Source organism: Salvelinus fontinalis, chromosome 23, assembly GCF_029448725.1.
Source record: "Salvelinus fontinalis isolate EN_2023a chromosome 23, ASM2944872v1, whole genome shotgun sequence".
In the NCBI taxonomy this organism is placed as follows: domain Eukaryota; kingdom Metazoa; phylum Chordata; class Actinopteri; order Salmoniformes; family Salmonidae; genus Salvelinus; species Salvelinus fontinalis.
This window is the reverse complement of record NC_074687.1, coordinates 5067041-5085345: the sequence shown is the minus strand read 5'-3', so window position 1 is coordinate 5085345 and position 18305 is coordinate 5067041. Positions and strand designations below refer to the sequence as shown.

The 18305-nt window shown below is 46.0% G+C and overlaps 1 protein-coding gene across 5 annotated transcripts in view; it reads left to right on the top strand.

Annotated features, from left to right (window-relative positions):
- LOC129820755 (interleukin-1 receptor accessory protein-like 1-B) overlaps positions 1–18305 on the top strand; it is a 473510-nt gene that overhangs the window by 203807 nt on the left and 251398 nt on the right. For all 5 annotated transcript variants that reach the window (XM_055877695.1, XM_055877694.1, XM_055877698.1 and 2 more), the window contains exons 4-5: positions 4214–4400; positions 7815–7968. In XM_055877695.1, coding sequence (XP_055733670.1) covers positions 4214–4400; positions 7815–7968 — 341 coding nt within the window. The remainder of the gene's footprint in view (positions 1–4213; positions 4401–7814; positions 7969–18305) is intronic.

The window sequence follows — 18305 nt, the reverse complement described above, 5'->3', positions numbered from 1 at the left end:
AAAAAAGGGAAACATTAGCAAATGTAACTGGCTACATTCCTCCTGTTATATATATTAGAAATATGACAGCCATGCATTGTTTTTGCAAAAAAGAACTTGCTAGCCAAATAGCATTGCATTTCTGAAAATGAAGCTATTTGATGTCTTGCACTAATGTATTTTCTGTGAAGGAAAACTATAGTTGCACGCCCCTGATCACTATTAAATAAAAAAACACTGTTGACTTTCATTATAAAACGCAGGTGAAATGGTTTAGAACATTTTTTTTATGGTCTGCGTCTTGAAAATGCAGATTTTTGAACTCTAACGTGAACCCTGGTAATGCCACTGCTTTCATCCTAGGATTCATTATGAAGGAAATTAGACAAGGAAAGTTAGTCACTTCACTGTATTGAACCCATCCTACAGTATGTCAATGCCACAGACCACAGTGAAGGAAAGGAGATGAAAGCAGGAAGCCATTTGAGTGTATTGAGACAGTCTACAGACTTCCTCCAGTGCTGTCAGAGTGCTATTACATCACTGGGATGACTAAGCAGGTTCCTTTCCTCTCTTGGTCTGTGTGTGTGTGTGTGTGTGTGTGTGTGTGTGTGTGTGTGTGTGTGTGTGTGTGTGTGTGTGTGTGTGTGTGTGTGTGTGTGTGTGTGTGTGTGTGTGTGTGTGCGTGCGTGCGTGCGTGCGTGCGTGCGTGCGTGCGTGCGTGCGTGCGTGCGTGCGTGCGTGCGTGCGTGCGTGCGTGCGTGCGTGCGTGCGTGCGTGCGTGCGTGCGTGCGTGCGTGCGTGCGTGCGTGCGTGCGTGCGTGCGTGCGTGCGTGCGTGCGTGCGTGCGTGCGTGCGTGCGTGCGTGCGTGCGTGCGTGCGTGCGCCTGCGCCTGCGCCTGCGCCTGCGTGTGTGTTTGCATGTGTGTGTCGTGTCATTAGTATTTCCAGGGCAGGCTGTGCGGCACTTCCATTAATTCAATTTCTGTGAGTCTTTGGTTCAGTAAGCTGCTGAACACGTCGCTAGCCCTAACCCTGACAATATACCATACCAGTCAAAAGGTTGGACACACCTACTCATTCCAGTTTTTTTTTTTTTTTTTTACTATTTTCTCTTTGTAGAAGAGTGGTGAAGACATCAAAACTATGAAATAACACATATGGAATCATGTAGTAACCAAAAAAGTGTTAAATATATTTTATATTTGAGATTCTTCAAAGTAGCCTCCCTTTGCCTTGATGACAGCTTTGCACACTCTTGGCATTCTCTCAACCAGCTTCATGAGGTAGTCACCTGGAATGCATTTCAATTAACAGGTGCATTTCAATTAACAGGTGTGCCTTTTTAAAAGATAATTTGTGAAATGTCTTTCCTTCTAAATGCATTTGAGTCAATCAGTTGTGTTTTGATCAGTTGTGTTGTGACAAGGTAGGGGTGGTATAGCTCTATTTGGTAAAAGACCAAGTCTATATTATGGCAAGAACGACAGAGAGAAAGAGAAAGAGAGAAGAGAAACGACAGTCCATCATTGCTTTAAGACATGAAGGTCAGTCAATCCGGAACATTTCAAGAACTCTTCAAGTGCAGTTGCAAAAACCATCAAGCGCTATGATGAAACTGGCTCTCATGAGGACCGAGTAACCTCTCCTGCTGAGGATAAGTTCAATAGAGTTAACAGCATCTCAGATTACAGCCCAAATAAATGCTTCACAGAGTTCAAGTAACAGACACATCGCAACATCAGCTGTTCAGAGGAGACTGTGTGAATCAGGCCTTCATGGTCGAATTGGTGCAAAGAAACCAATACTAAAGGTCACCAATAAGAAGAAGAGACTTGCTTGGGCCAAGAAACATGAGCAATGGACATTAGACTGGTGGAAATATGTCCTTTGGTCCTATGAGTCCAAAGTTTAGATTTTTGGTTCCAACCACCATGTTTTTGTGAGACGCAGAGTAGGTGAACGGATGATCTCCGCATGTGTGGTTCCCACAGTGAAGCATGGAGGAGGAGGTGTGATGGTGTGGGGATGCTTTGCTGGTGACACTATCAGTGATTTATTTAGAATTCAAGGCACTCTTAACCAGCATGGCTACCACAGCATTTTGCAGCGATACACCATCCCATCTGGTTTGTGCATAGTTGAACTATCATTTGTTTTTCAACAGGACAATGACTCAACACACTTACAGGCTCTGTAAGGGCTATTTATTGCAGGGGAAACGGTGTTGCAGTCGTCTAGTGGGCTAAATGCCTTTTATGCTCGCTTCGAGGCAAGCAATGCTGAAACATGCATGAGAGCACCAGCTGTTCCGGATGACTGTGTGATCACGCTCTCCATAGCCGATGTGAGCAAGACCTTTCGACAGGTCAACATCCACAAGGCCACGGGGCCAGACGGATTACCAGGACATGGTTTTTTGCCCCACCTTTATTTAACCTCTATTGGGTATGTGAGACGTTAGCGTCCCACCTCTTCAACAGCCAGTGAAACTGCTGGGCGCCAAATTCAAATACAGAAATACTCATTATAAAAATTCAGAAAACAAAACATATTTTACATAGATTTGAAGATGAACTTGTGAATCCAACCACGGTGTAAGATTTAAAAAATGCTTCACGGCGAAAGCATACCTTATGATTATTTGAGAACATAGCCCAGCAGATAAATCATTACAAACAGTAACCAGCCAAGTAGAAGAGTTACACAAATCAGAAATAGAGATAAAATGAATCCCTTACCTTTGATGATCTTCATATTATTGTACTCAGCAGACATTCATTTACTCAATAAATGTTCCTTTTGTTCGATAAAGTCTCTTTATATCCAAAAACCTCAGTTTTGTTCGTGCGTTTTCTTCAGTAATCCACAGGCTCAAACGCAGTCAAAACAGGCCGGCAAAAAAAATCCAAATTGTATCTGTAAAGTTCATAGAAACATGTCAAACGATATTTATATTCAATCCTCGGGTTGTTTTTTGCCTAAATAATTGATAATATTTCAACCGGACAATAACGTCGTCAATATGAAAGGTAAACAAGAAAGGCACTCTCTCGGTCGTCCGCATGAAAAAGCTCTGTGACACCTTTTCCAGTCATTTAGACTGCTCTTACTTCCTCATTTTTCCGAATACAAGCCTGAAACAATTTCTGAAGACTGTTGACATCTAGTGGAAGGCATAGGAACTGCAATTTGAGTCCTAAGTCAATGGATACTGTAATGGCATTGAATAGAAAATACAAAACCAAAAAAAAACTACTTCCCGAATGTATTTTTCTCAGGTTTTCGCCTGCCAAATCAGTTCTGTTATACTCACAGACATTATTTTAACAGTTTTGGAAACTTTAGAGTGTTTTCTATTCAAATCTACCAGTTATATGCATATCATATCTTCTGGGCCCGAGAAGCAGGCAGTTTAATTTGGGCATGCTTTTCATCCAAAATTCCGAATGCTGCCCCCTACCCTAGAGAAGTTAACCAGGTAGGCTAGTTGAGAACAAGTTCTCATTTGCAACTGCGACCTGGCCAAGATAAAGCATAGCAATTCGACACATACAACAACACAGTTACACATGGAATAAACAAAACATAGTCAATAATAGAGTAGAATAAAATAAACAAAACGTATATTTACAGTGAGTGCAAATGAGGTAGGATAAGGGAGTTAAGGCAATAAATAGGCCATTGTGGCGAAGTAATTACAATGCTTCGCTACTCGCTGTTTATTATCACTTTACCCCCATGTACAAATGACCTCGACTAACCTGTACCCCACCCCAGACTCTGTACCAGTACCCCCCTGTATATAGCCTTGTTAATTATATTTAATTGTGTTACTATTTATTTTACTTTAGTTTATTTAGTAAACTCGGTTTCTTGCATTGCTGGTTAAGGGCTGGTAAGTAAGCATTTAACCGTTAAGTCTACACCTGTTGTGTTCGGCGCATGTGACAAATAAAAATTGGATTTGATGTGTGGTGCAGAAAAAATGACAAGCGAACCTGGGGAGCTTTGCATTCACATTATCCTAAAAAGGATCTCTCTAGATGGTCTCTGTTCGGTTTGCTTCGGGTGCTCTTTTGAGTAGTCTGAGTTCCTTTTGAGTGTTCACAATGCACAAGAAATGTAGCGAACCGCACTGAGTTCACAAAAATTGTCTGAAAAGGACCAAGTGTGAAAACTGTACTGTACTGTGAACCCTGTCAGTGACCTGTTCGTTGTTTCTGTGTTTCAGGAATTCAAGCTACTGTATGAAGGTATCCATGTCTCTTTATGTGGCTGAGAACGACACAGACCTGTGCTACAACTCTGTGATGAGACACATGGAGAAGGCGGAACTCAGCAAGAGCAAAGACATCACCTGTCCAGACATAGAGGACTACACAGAACCTGGGAAAGACCCCTATATCACCTGGTTCAAGGTGAGAGACCTGGCTAAGTGTGTGTGTGTGCTTATATCTGTCCTATTCCACACATGTACAAGTGTGTATTAATATGCATGTGTGTGTCACGCCCTGACCATAGAGAGCTTTTTATTCTCTATGTTGGTTAGGTCGGAGTGTGACTAGGGTGGGTAATCTAGGTTGTTTTATTTCTATGTTGGCCTGGTATGGGTCCCAATCAGAGGCAGCTGTTTATCATTGTCTCTGATTGGGGATCATATTTAAGAAGCAATTTCCCCACTGTGTTTTGTGGGATCTTGTTTATGTGTAGTTGCCTGTGAGCACTCCATAGCTTCACGTATCGTTTGCTTTTTATTGTTTTGTGCGTTTCACGTCAATAAATATGTGGAACCCATATCACGCTGCGCTTTGGTTCGAATGTTCTTACGACGATCGTGACCGTGTGATTTGGAAATGTGTTTGTTACATATCTCAACTCTCCCTGAGACAACCTCAATGGAGAGTGTCTCTCTTATGATTAAGTGCCTTGCTCAAGTTCAGAGCCACACATTTATCAACTTGTCATCTTGCGGATTCGAACGTACAACCTTCCAGTTACTGGCCAAACAATCTAATCGCTAGGCTACCTGCCCCCCTGGTGTGTGCATGTGTGTGTGCATGTGTGTGTGTGTGTGTGTGTGTGTGTGTGTGTGTGTGTGTGTGTGTGTGTGTGTGTGTGTGTGTGTGTGTGTGTGTGTGTGTGTGTGTGTGTGTGTGTGTGCACGCACACGTGTGTCGGATTTACCTTGGCGGCTTATCCTTCCACATTTGTTTGTACAGTATTTAAAAGGCCTGCCTGTAGGAAGCTTGACTGGGTCAGGTTATACATAGGTCATATGGTCATAATGGGAGAATTACACCAGTCTGCAGGGCATCAGTACCAGACCAGTCTGCAGGGCATCAGTACCAGGCCAGTCTGCAGGGCATCAGTACCAGGCCAGTCTGCAGGGCACCAGTACCAGGCCAGTCTGCAGGGCATCAGTACCAGACCAGTCTGCAGGGCATCAGTACCAGGCCAGTCTGCAGGGCACCAGTACCAGGCCAGTCTGCAGGGCATCAGTACCAGGCCAGTCTGCAGGGCATCAGTACCAGACCAGTCTGCAGGGCATCAGTACCAGGCCAGTCTGCAGGGCATCAGTACCAGGCCAGTCTGCAGGGCATCAGTACCAGGCCAGTCTGCAGGGCATCAGTACCAGTGTAGAGGTCATTAAGGAGAATCACATGAATACAGTACATGAATACAGAGAGAGGAACTGACAGGGGAATCGAGAGAGGAACAGAGAGAGAGGAACAGACAGGGGAACCGAGAGAGGAATAGACAGGGGAATAGAGAGACGAACAGACAGGTTGGACAGAGAGATGAACAGAGAGAGTAACAGAGAGAGGAACAGAAAGGGGAACAGAGAGAGTAACAGAGAGAGGAACAGAAAGGGGAACAGAGCGATGAACAGAGAGAGGAACAGAAAGGGGAACAGAGAGAGGAACAGAGAGAGGAACAGAAAGGGGAACAGAGAGATATACAGAGAGAGTAACAGAGAGAGGAACAGAAAGGGGAACAGAGAGAGGAACAGAGTGAGGAACAGAAAGGGGAACAGAGAGAGTAACAGAGAGAGGAACAGAAAGGGGAACAGAGAGATGAACAGAGAGAGGAACAGAAAGGGGAACAGAGAGATGAACAGAGAGAGGAACAGAAAGGGGAACAGAGGGCTTTCAGTAACAGTGGATTCATTTTTCACACACGCTGATGAGGAGTGAACTCGTGGTATTCATCTTTGCCCTACGGAAAAGTAAGAGAGCGGAATGGAGTGTTTGCGTGTGCCCTCTAAACGCTCTTAGCCTAAAATATCTATTATCTAACTCTTGAGTTACCTTTACTCACCTGATTTCTCCCCTGTTGAGGTAATGCATGGCCTGCGGATCACAGAACTCATCCCAGAGAGAGGCCCAGGCCAAACTAATCAAAGGCATATCAGCGGTAGATTAGCCGGTCGGGCTCGACCTCCAGGTTTACCCAGAATTCAATGAAGGCGTGGTTAATGACTTGGAGCACTGGAACCTGAAGTTATTTGGACTGCTATGCAGCCCAGCTGATTGGATCCCAGGTTGCCGCGAGCAACAATGGAATAGAATCTATTGAGCCAGGGTTATCCCTGCCAGAGATGGAGGAGAGTACCTGGAGAGATGAGCCATACAGTCTTCCCACACACACACACACACACACACACACACACACACACACACACACACACACACACACACACACACACACACACACACACACACACACACACACACACACACACACACACACACACACACACACACACACACACACACACACACACACACACACACACACACACACAGAAAAACACACACTCACATTATTTTGCCAGTGGATACTTTTTAAAAGACAGTGTGTGTCCGGGCCGTTCAGAGAACACTAAATCTGGATTATTCAGTGTAATAAACATCCAATAAGTAAAATACCTCAGGTTACTAAATCATCTTCCCATATGGCTTCTCTCTCTCTGGCAGTGATACACTATGATTCCACTGCTCACTTCACAGTCTTCATACTCTCTGAATAAAATATGGTCTCTGATTTGTCTCCTTTTCCCTGGTGGCCTTTACTGTCATACACACCACTATCCAAAGAAATGTTGACAAAGGCATCATGTATAGGCCATCTCAACAGAATCTCCTCTGTTGTTGTTGGTGTATAGGCCATCTCAACAGAATCTCCTCTGTTGTTGTTGGTGTATAGGCCATCTCAACAGAATCTCCTCTGTTGCTGTTGGTGTATAGGCCATCTCAACAGAATCTCCTCTGTTGCTGTTGGTGTATAGGCCATCTCAACAGAATCTCCTCTGTTGTTGTTGGTGTATAGGCCATCTCAACAGAATCTCCTCTGTTGTTGTTGGTGTATAGGCCATCTCAACAGAATCTCCTCTGTTGTTGTTGGTGTATAGGCCATCTCAACAGAATCTCCTCTGTTGTTGTTGGTGTATAGGCCATCTCAACAGAATCTCCTCTGTTGTTGTTGGTGTATAGGCCATCTCAACAGAATCTCCTCTGTTGTTGTTGGTGTATAGGCCATCTCAACAGAATCTCCTCTGTTGCTGTTGGTGTTCATGAGATCACAATCCAACACTAGTTTCTATGGTATGATGATTGCATTTGTTGGTGTCAATTGCACTCTAACTCCATGTTGTATTGTGTGTGTGTGTGTGTGTGTGTGTGTGTGTGTGTGTGTGTGTGTGTGTGTGTGTGTGTGTGTGTGTGTGTGTGTGTGTGTGTGTGTGTGTGTGTGTGTGTGTGTGTGTGTGTGTGTGTGTGTGTGTGTGTGTGTGTGTGTGTGTGTGTGTGTGTGTGTGTGTGTGTGACACCCAGGAGTGTCGTCCAAAGCAGTGGCGGGCCTCCATCCTCCAGAGGAGAGATACATTGTCCATCAGAGAGGTCAAGGAAGACGACATCGGCAACTACACCTGTGAGGTCACCTTCGGTGGCTTCGTGGTGCGCAGGACCACCGAGCTCACGGTCACAGGTAAGATGGAGTGAGGGATGCAGGGGTGTACTTGTTTAGGATATTACTTCACCGCAGTTCTTCTTTTCACTTTTCTCCGTTCTACTTTTTTGCGATAGTGTGGTATGTTGGTTGTAGGAGATTATCCCTCTCTCTCTCACGCACACACATACACCAACAACATCTTATATCTTCACTTCGAAATTCAACATATTATGACGCACTAATTACACTTAGTTACAGGGTTAATTACACTTGGTTACAGGGTTAATTACACTTAGTTACAGGGTTAATTGCACTTGGTTACAGGGTTAATTACGCTTGGTTACAGGGTTAATTACGCTTGGTTACAGGGTTAATTACGCTTGGTTACAGGGTTAATTACAGGGTTAATGACACTTGGTTAAAGGGTTAATTAGGTGTGGTTACAGGGTTAATTACACTTGGTTACAGGGTTAATTACACTTGGTTACAGGGTTACACTTGGTTACAGGGTTAATTACGCTTGGTTACAGGGTTAATTACACTTGGTTACAGGGTTAATTACGCTTGGTTACAGGTTTAATTACGCTTGGTTACAGGGTTAATTATGCTTGGTTACAGGATTAATTAGGTTTGGTTACAGGGTTAATTAGGTTTAGTTACAGGGTTAATTAGGCGTGGTTACAGGGTTAATTATGCTTGGTTACAGGGTTAATTATGCTTGGTTACAGGATTAATTAGGCTTGGTTACAGGGTTAATTATGCTTGGTTACAGGGTTAATTATGCTTGGTTACAGGATTAATTAGGCTTGGTTACAGGGTTAATTAGGCTTGGTTACATGATTAATTAGGCGTGGTTACAGGGTTAATTAGGCTTGGTTACAGGGTTAATTAGGCTTGGTTACAGGATTAATTAGGCGTGGTTACAGGGTTAATTAGGCTTCGTTACAGGGTTAATTATGCTTGGTTACAGGATTAATTAGGCGTGGTTACAGGGTTAATTAGGCTTGGTTACAGGGTTAATTAGGCTTGGTTACAGGGTTAATTAGGCTTGGTTACAGGATTAATTAGGCTTGGTTACAGGGTTAATTATGCTTGGTTACAGGGTTAATTAGGCTTGGTTACAGGGTTAATTAGGCTTGGTTACAGGGTTAATTAGGCTTGGTTACAGGGTTAATTAGGCTTGGTTACAGGGTTAATTAGGCTTGGTTACAGGATTAATTAGGCTTGGTTACAGGGTTAAAACAGAAACAACTCAAAGGTTAACACACACACATCTCTCTACAGTGCTGTGGCCTCCTGCTGGTGTGTTAATTGCTGTTGGAGCGTTGGCCCATAATGCATTTCTTGGTCCAGATCAGCACATTAGCCAGCTGAGCACTGAGGCCCCTTGTACACAGACAGTTAAAGAGCCAGGACCAAGGTCAAGGACCAACACACACACAGGCACGCCTACGTGAATACACACACCCTTGTATACACACACACTTGCATGCACACATACTGTACACACACACGTATGCAAGCACATACACTTGCACGCATGTACGCACACACACACGCAAACATGCACTTACAAGTCCGCTGCACATGTACATTCTCCACAATGAGACACACAAACTCACAGGCCGTGCTCAGTCAGCCTTAGCTGCAGGGTGAGTTCCAGGGTTGAGGACATGCTCTACTCGGAGCAGCCCAGGTGCGTGCTCCGATGGCTGGGCATGAGGCAGTGGAGCATGGGGCCCTGCTTGTTCAACTGTGCTGATTAGGGTGGAGGGAAAGGTTAAACTCTGTTTTTATTTCTCTCTTTCTTTCTTTCTTTCCCCTTTTTACTCTCTATCGGTCCTCTCTCTCTCTCTACAGCTGATAGGTCGTGACTGGCTTGGTTTGTTCTGTGAAAACCAGGAATCAGAAGAGTCTCTAGCAGCTAAAGGAGTCAGGCTGTGTAGACCATACTGTTGCTACTGTTTACTTACTGTTTCCCTAGGCCTGGTTGAAGGCCTGTGTATTCCAGTGTAGGTCTCTGTCTCCATATCTCCCTGTATATCCTGATACTGATAAGGCTGGTCATTAGGCTTGGGCGGTATACCGTATATACCACATCCTGTGGTATTTGGAAATAGCCACGTTTTTCAATACTGTTTAAACTATTCATTTGTTTTTTTCAATACATTTCAATATTCATATCTACTTTTTAAGTAAATACCTGCAGTCAACTTGTGCAATAGATTAGGAGAGTGCGTTCTTCATTTCACCTGTCACATTATTTTTCATAATGAAGCTTACCGGTAGTCTCCAGTCACATAGTGTTTGTTTACAAGCACACAACAATGAGAGGCCAGAGCTTTGCTAGTTATTCACTGTTGTGCAGCACTCGGCATGTGATCTAATTACAGTATAGAGTTCACAATGAAATGTTTGCCTGCTAGATATCTCATAACTATCAAGTTAACTGTCTAAAATGCTCTGCAGTTGAGCATTTGGTTTGGTCATTTATTAGCTAGTTAGCTGTCCACCTAAGTGGTTAGCTTCTTCCAAAATCAATCTTCTCTTGGTAACATCAGAGAACCCCCTCCTGGATCAAGAGCCTTGCTGTCTAATATGTGTTTAGTGTGTACAGCAAACTGTGAGTAGCATTTTTGAGTTACTTGTATAACTTTATGAGTTGGGATGTCTGTCCTGCAAATAGTTTAGGTCAGAGACTGTATAAAATGTTCGCAATGCGTTTGTTAGCATTTAGTTAGCATTCTCTATGGCATTTTACAAATATTTGTTAGCATTGCTAACCTTTGGGGTTTTTAAATAGCACCCTTCTGTTCAGAGGTGGTATTACTCAAAATTCCGGGATCGCACAAGGTAGGTATGAAGGTATAACAATCTGGACACCGCCCAAGCCTACTGGTCATTGGTCTTGTAGGAAAGGCACGGCTCCTTTCTCACTGAGGTGGAACAGGGAGATATAACCTTCTCCTCCGACAACACCTCCTGTTGGACAAGGCAGGGGCGTGATCCCGGAAGCCAAGCTTCCTAATAGGTCATTGATGTCCAGTGTTTTATTCCCGGAAGAGCTCAATAAGAATGAGGCCGATAGGAAATAGATACACAACAATTCCCTTTATCACTGCTCACATCACGGCTGTGTGTGTGACTGTATGTGTGTCCGCGTGCTCATGTGTGCAGTGTACTACTGTGTGTGTGTGTATGTGTGTGTTGTACTGTATGTTCAGCACGGTGTGTTCTGCATGTCGGATTGCTTGTGTGTTCATTTATTTCAACTGTGTGTGCAGTGTGTAGTGTAGAGTATGTTGTGTGTGTGTGTGTGTTTCTGTGTGTGTGCCTCTGTGTGTGTGTGTGTGTGTCTATGTCAATCAAATTCAGTCAATCAAATGTATTAATGAAGCCCTTTTTACATCAGAAACCCAGCCTAAAACAAATGCAAACAGCAAGCAATGCAGATGTAGAAGCACGTGTGTGTGTGTGTGTGTGTGTGTGTGTGTGTGTGTGTGTGTGTGTGTGTGTGTGTGTGTGTGTGTGTGTGTGTGTGTGTGTGTGTGTGTGTGTGTGTGTGTGTGTGTGTGTGTGTGTGTGTGTGTGTGTGTGTGTGTGTGTGTGGTTGAGGCCATAACAACTTTATGGAGGTTATAAATACAGAGCTTCCTGCCTAATGACATAGAGGAGGGAGGGAGGGAGGGAGGGAGGGAGGGAGGGAGGGAAGCAAAGTGTTACATGTAACATAGCGTAGCACTTTGTCTCTTTCCCTGTCCATCTTTCGCAGTCTTTTTGTGTCAGTGTAGAGGTTGATAGCTAAAGCGCTCACATCCTCTATGCATGTCTGCCTAGTTTATTTGATGTTACAGCTCCTAGGTTCTGACACAAACATGCTGGCCTCATAGGAGGAACTAGAAGCCTTCTGAAATCAAATGAACTGTCAACACACACACACACACACACACACACACACACACACACACACACACACACACACACACACACACACACACACACACACACACACACACACACACACACACACACACACACACACACACACATTTACAACTGCCCGAGGTCCCTCTCTCCGTGTTCACAGTAATGGAGTGTCAGTGACTCGTCAAAAACAAGGGGGAAGTAATTTCCTGTGACACACAAGTCTCACAGTGGGGTGTGTTCCCTATCCTAACCTTAACCATTAGGGGATGGCAAAATACATGATCCTGGATCAGTTGTTGGGGGTAACTAAACTCTGACCACAATGCTCTATTTATCCTGGAAGCGTAAGCGACGTTTTTACAACAAACAAGCACATCTTCAGTCATTGTGGGCTGCAGTCCTGCTGGTTTTCTATGTACCTGGTCGTTCATTCTTACATCTCCAGTCATTGTGAGCTGCAGTCCTGCTGGTTTTCTATGTACCTGGTCGTTCATTCTTACATCTCCAGTCATTGTGGGCTGCAGTCCTGCTGGTTTTCTATGTACCTGGTCGTTAAATGATTGATTAATGTCTCTGATTTGCTCACAACTCACCTGGTGTTCCAGGTCTGAATCAGTCCCCGATTAGAGGGGAAGGATCGACAATAGCAGTGCTGAGGCCCTCAAGGTCCATAGTGGAATCGTCCAGTCTAAAAGCAGGATTTCACCAGTTGCATTACTGCTTGTTTTTGCTTTGCCTTAAATCATTTATTGGTATAATTTATTGATATCATGTATTGGTATAATTTATTGGTATAATTTATTGATATAATATATTGCTATTATTTATTGATATCAATTATTGGTATCATTTATTGCTATCATTTATTGCTATCATTGATTGGTATCATTTATTGGTATAATTTATTAGTATAATTTATTGGTTCTCCAGAGTGTTAAACACAAGGCTGAGATCCAGAAGATTCTGCAGCCATACTGCACCAGATATAGGACATTCACCGCTCCTTTACCAACCAGGTCACCCATGAAACAAGTCAATATTCACGTGCACATGGATGGACATCGGGAGATGACGTGGAAACCGGCCACTAGAGTCAACAGTAAGCATGTAGGTTAAGCACTGTTACCTTCAAGTAGGTTTCGGTTTTGCTAAGTCGTTTTTGGACAGGGAGGGTGGATGCTTTGCTAAGGTGTTGTGGACGGGGATGGTGGATGCTTGCTAAGGTGTTGTGAACGGGGATGGTGGATGCTTGCTAAGGTGTTGTGGACGGGGATGGAGGATGCTTGCTAAGGTGTTGTGGATGGGGATGGTGGATGCTTGCTAAGGTGTTGTGAACGGGGATGGAGGATGCTTGCTAAGGTGTTGTGGACGGGGATGGAGGATGCTTGCTAAGGTGTTGTGGATGGGGATGGAGGATGCTTGCTAAGGTGTTGTGAACGGGGATGGTGGATGCTTGCTAAGGTGTTGTGGACGGGGATGGAGGATGCTTGCTAAGGTGTTGTGGATGGGGATGGAGGATGCTTGCTAAGGTGTTGTGAACGGGGATGGTGGATGCTTTGCTAAGGTGTTGTGAACGGGGATGGTGGATGCTTGCTAAGGTGTTGTGGACAGGGATGGTGGATGCTTTGCTAAGGTGTTGTGGACGGGGATGGAGGATGCTTGCTAAGGTGTTGTGAACGGGGAGGGTGGATGCTTTGCTAAGGTGTTGTGAACGGGGATGGTGGATGCTTGCTAATGTGTTGTGGACGGGGATTGGGGATGCTTTGCTAAGGTGTTGTGGACGGGGATGGTGGATGCTTTGCTAAGGTGTTGTGAACGGGGATGGTGGATGCTTGCTAAGGTGTTGTGGACGGGGATGGAGGATGCTTGCTAAGGTGTTGTGGACGGGGATGGTGGATGCTTTGCTAAGGTGTTGTGGATGGGGATGGTGGATGCTTTGCTAAGGTGTTGTGAACGGGGATGGTGGATGCTTGCTAAGGTGTTGTGGACGGGGATGGAGGATGCTTGCTAAGGTGTTGTGGACGGGGATGGAGGATGCTTGCTAAGGTGTTGTGGACGGGGATGGAGGATGCTTGCTAAGATGTTGTGAACGGGGATGGTGGATGCTTGCTAAGGTGTTGTGGACGGGGATGGTGGATGCTTGCTAAGGTGTTGTGAACGGGGATGGTGGATGCTTTGCTAAGGTGTTGTGGATGGGGATGGTGGATGCTTTGCTAAGGTGTTGTGAACGGGGATGGAGGATGCTTGCTAAGGTGTTGTGGACGGGGATGGAGGATGCTTGCTAAGGTGTTGTGGATGGGGATGGAGGATGCTTTGCTAAGGTGTTGTGAACGGGGATGGTGGATGCTTGCTAAGGTGTTGTGGACAGGGATGGTGGATGCTTTGCTAAGGTGTTGTGGACGGGGATGGAGGATGCTTGCTAAGGTGTTGTGAACGGGGAGGGTGGATGCTTTGCTAAGGTGTTGTGGACGGGGATGGTGGATGCTTTGCTAAGGTGTTGTGGATGGGGATGGTGGATGCTTTGCTAAGGTGTTGTGGACGGGGATGGTGGATGCTTTGCTAAGGTGTTGTGAACGGGGATGGTGGATGCTTGCTAAGGTGTTGTGAACGGGGATGGTGGATGCTTGCTAAGGTGTTGTGGACGGGGATGGAGGATGCTTGCTAAGGCGTTGTGGACGGGGATGGTGGATGCTTTGCTAAGGTGTTGTGAACGGGGATGGTGGATGCTTGCTAAGGTGTTGTGGACGGGGATGGAGGATGCTTGCTAAGGTGTTGTGGACGGGGATGGTGGATGCTTTGCTAAGGTGTTGTGGATGGGGATGGTGGATGCTTTGCTAAGGTGTTGTGAACGGGGATGGTGGATGCTTGCTAAGGTGTTGTGGACGGGGATGGAGGATGCTTGCTAAGGTGTTGTGGACGGGGATGGAGGATGCTTGCTAAGGTGTTGTGGACGGGGATGGAGGATGCTTGCTAAGATGTTGTGAACGGGGATGGTGGATGCTTGCTAAGGTGTTGTGGACGGGGATGGTGGATGCTTGCTAAGGTGTTGTGAACGGGGATGGTGGATGCTTTGCTAAGGTGTTGTGGATGGGGATGGTGGATGCTTTGCTAAGGTGTTGTGAACGGGGATGGAGGATGCTTGCTAAGGTGTTGTGGACGGGGATGGAGGATGCTTGCTAAGGTGTTGTGGATGGGGATGGAGGATGCTTTGCTAAGGTGTTGTGAACGGGGATGGTGGATGCTTGCTAAGGTGTTGTGGACAGGGATGGTGGATGCTTTGCTAAGGTGTTGTGGACGGGGATGGAGGATGCTTGCTAAGGTGTTGTGAACGGGGAGGGTGGATGCTTTGCTAAGGTGTTGTGGACGGGGATGGTGGATGCTTTGCTAAGGTGTTGTGGATGGGGATGGTGGATGCTTTGCTAAGGTGTTGTGGACGGGGATGGTGGATGCTTTGCTAAGGTGTTGTGAACGGGGATGGTGGATGCTTGCTAAGGTGTTGTGAACGGGGATGGTGGATGCTTGCTAAGGTGTTGTGGACGGGGATGGAGGATGCTTGCTAAGGCGTTGTGGACGGGGATGGTGGATGCTTGCTAAGGCGTTGTGGACGGGGATGGTGGATGCTTGCTAAGGCGTTGTGGATGGGGATGGAGGATGCTTGCTAAGGCGTTGTGGACGGGGATGGAGGATGCTTGCTAAGGCATTGTGGACGGGGATGGTGGATGCTTGCTAAGGTGTTGTGAACGGGGATGGTGGATGCTTGCTAAGGTGTTGTGGACAGGAATGGTGGATGCTTTGCTAAGGTGTTGTGGACGGGGATGGAGGATGCTTGCTAAGGTGTTGTGAACGGGGAGGGTGGATGCTTTGCTAAGGTGTTGTGAACGGGGATGGTGGATGCTTGCTAAGGTGTTGTGGATGGGGATGGAGGATGCTTGCTAAGGCGTTGTGGACGGGGATGGTGGATGCTTGCTAAGGCGTTGTGGACGGGAATGGTGGATGCTTGCTAAGGCGTTGTGGACGGGGATGGAGGATGCTTGCTAAGGCGTTGTGGACGGGGATGGAGGATGCTTGCTAAGGCATTATGGACGGGGATGGTGGATGCTTGCTAAGGTGTTGTGGACGGGGATGGTGGATGCTTTGCTAAGGTGTTGTGGATGGGGATGGAGGATGCTTGCTAAGGTGTTGTGGACGGGGATTGCTTGGGGTTGCTAGGGTGTTGTGGACGGGGATAGCTTGGGGTTGCTAGGGTGTTGTGGACGGGGATAGCTTGGGGTTGCTAGGGTGTTGTGGACGGGGATAGCTTGGGGTTGCTAGGGTGTTGTGGACGGGGATAGCTTGGGGTTGCTAGGGTGTTGTGGGCGGGGATAGCTTGGGGTTGCTAGGGTGTTGTGGACGGGGATAGCTTGGGGTTGCTAGGGTGTTGTGGACGGGGATAGCTTGGGGTTGCTAGGGTGTTGTGGACGGGGATGGCTTGGGGTTGCTAGGGTGTTGTGGACGGGGATAGCTTGGGGTTGCTAGGGTGTTGTGAACGGGGATGGCGGATGGGTGTAACTATCTGCGTCCGGTGCCAAAGATTGCATGTTTGAATCCAGCGAGATTTTAGATTTAAAACTATCTTAACCTTAACCATTCAGAGTTAATGCCTAAACTTAACCTTAAACACTCTGAAATGTGACGTTTGGAACAACTTAGAAATTTGACGTTTGAGAAACATGGATGAACATCTAATTCTGAGACTGTGAGAGCTTGTTGTCATTACACCAACCCACAAAGACAAGGAATCTATAGTCATCAGGCCTACGTCATCAGCTCTCTATTAAACCTATCACTATATACCATAGGACAATTCCAGCTTATTAAAAGACTGTACCAATAAGCCATCTGCACTATTAAATCCTTACCAAAGGGCTAGAATTAGGTGATCTCATTTCAGCTGTAGGGTGTAGGGTTGGTTCCCTTATTAAAAGTAACCAATCTTCCCCTCAAGTGGGCGTGAGATTATCTACAGTATCTTTTATCACTTCCTGATAAAACCAACACATCCCAGATAGCAAGCGTAAAAGGCCTAACTTCATCTGGCAGACTGATGTTGTAGTTTATTTAATAGGCTAGGAGGATGGAGGAGGTCATTAAGTTTAACTGGTCTTATACACAGTGCAATACAGACTGCCCTTCGCTGTGGTCCTCATTTGATCTGGAGAGAGTGTACAGTCTCCGTGTGTGCGGGATGTGTGTTTTTTTACCCTTATTTTACCAGGTAAGTTGACTGAGAACACATTCTCATTTACAGCAGCGACCAGGGGAATAGTTACAGGGGAGAAGAGGGGGGATGAATGAGCCAATTGGAAGCTGCGGATGATTAGGTGGCCATGATGGTTTGAGGGCCAGATTGGGAATTTATCCAGGACACCGGGGTTAACAACCCTACTCTTACAATAAGTGCCATGGGATCTTTATTGACCTCAGAGAGTCAGGACACCCGTTTAACGTCCCATCCAAAAGACGGCACCCTACACAGGGCAATGTCCCCAATCACTGCTCTGGGCTATTGGGATATTTTTTTAGATCAGAGGAAAGAGTGCCTCCTACTGTCCCTCCACACCACTCCCAGCAGCATCTGGTCTCCCAGCCAGGACGAACACTGATTAGCTTCACAGGCAAACCAGCAGTGGGATGCAGGGTGGTATGCTGCTGGCAAACTTGTGTGTGTGTTTGTGTTGAGTGATACTTTTTAATAGAACCTCTGAATGATTTCTATTAATTTCTCCAGTTCTCCCTCATGGTGGGATGGTGATGCTGTAATGCTATAACACCAGATAAAGGTCCTGTTCACAAGATATGTTGCTCTCTCTCTTCTGCAGGGAGACAGATATAGTAGAGGAGAAAATGAGAGAGAGAGAGAGAGAGAGAGAGGGTGAGAGAGAGAGGAGAGAGAGTGGAGAGAGAGAGAGAGAGAGAGAGGAGAGAGAGAGAGGAGAGAGTGAGAGAGAGAGAGAGGAGGAGTCGACGGAGTGCGAGAGAGAGAGAGGGAAGAGAGAGAGATAGAGAGAGTGAGAGCGAGCGAGAGAGAGAGTGAGAGCGAGCGAGAGAGAGAGAGAGAGATAGTAGAAGAGAGAGTGAGAGAGAGAGAGAGAGAGAGAGTGAGAGAGAGAGAGAGAGAGAGAGTGAAAGAGAGTGAGATAGAGAGAGAGAGTGAGAGCGAGCGAGAGAGAGAGAGAGAGAGCGAGAGAGAGAGCGAGAGAGAGAGAGAACGAGCGAGAGAGAGAGCGAGAGAGAGAGAGAGGAGAGAGAGGGAGAGAAGAGAGAGAGTGAGAGAGAGAGAGTGGAGAGAGAAAGAGAGAGAGTGAAAGAGAGAGAGTGAGAGAGAGAGAGAGAGAGAGAGAGAGAACGAGCGAGAGAGAGAGCGAGAGAGAGAGAGAACGAGCGAGAGAGGAGAGCGAGAGAGGAGA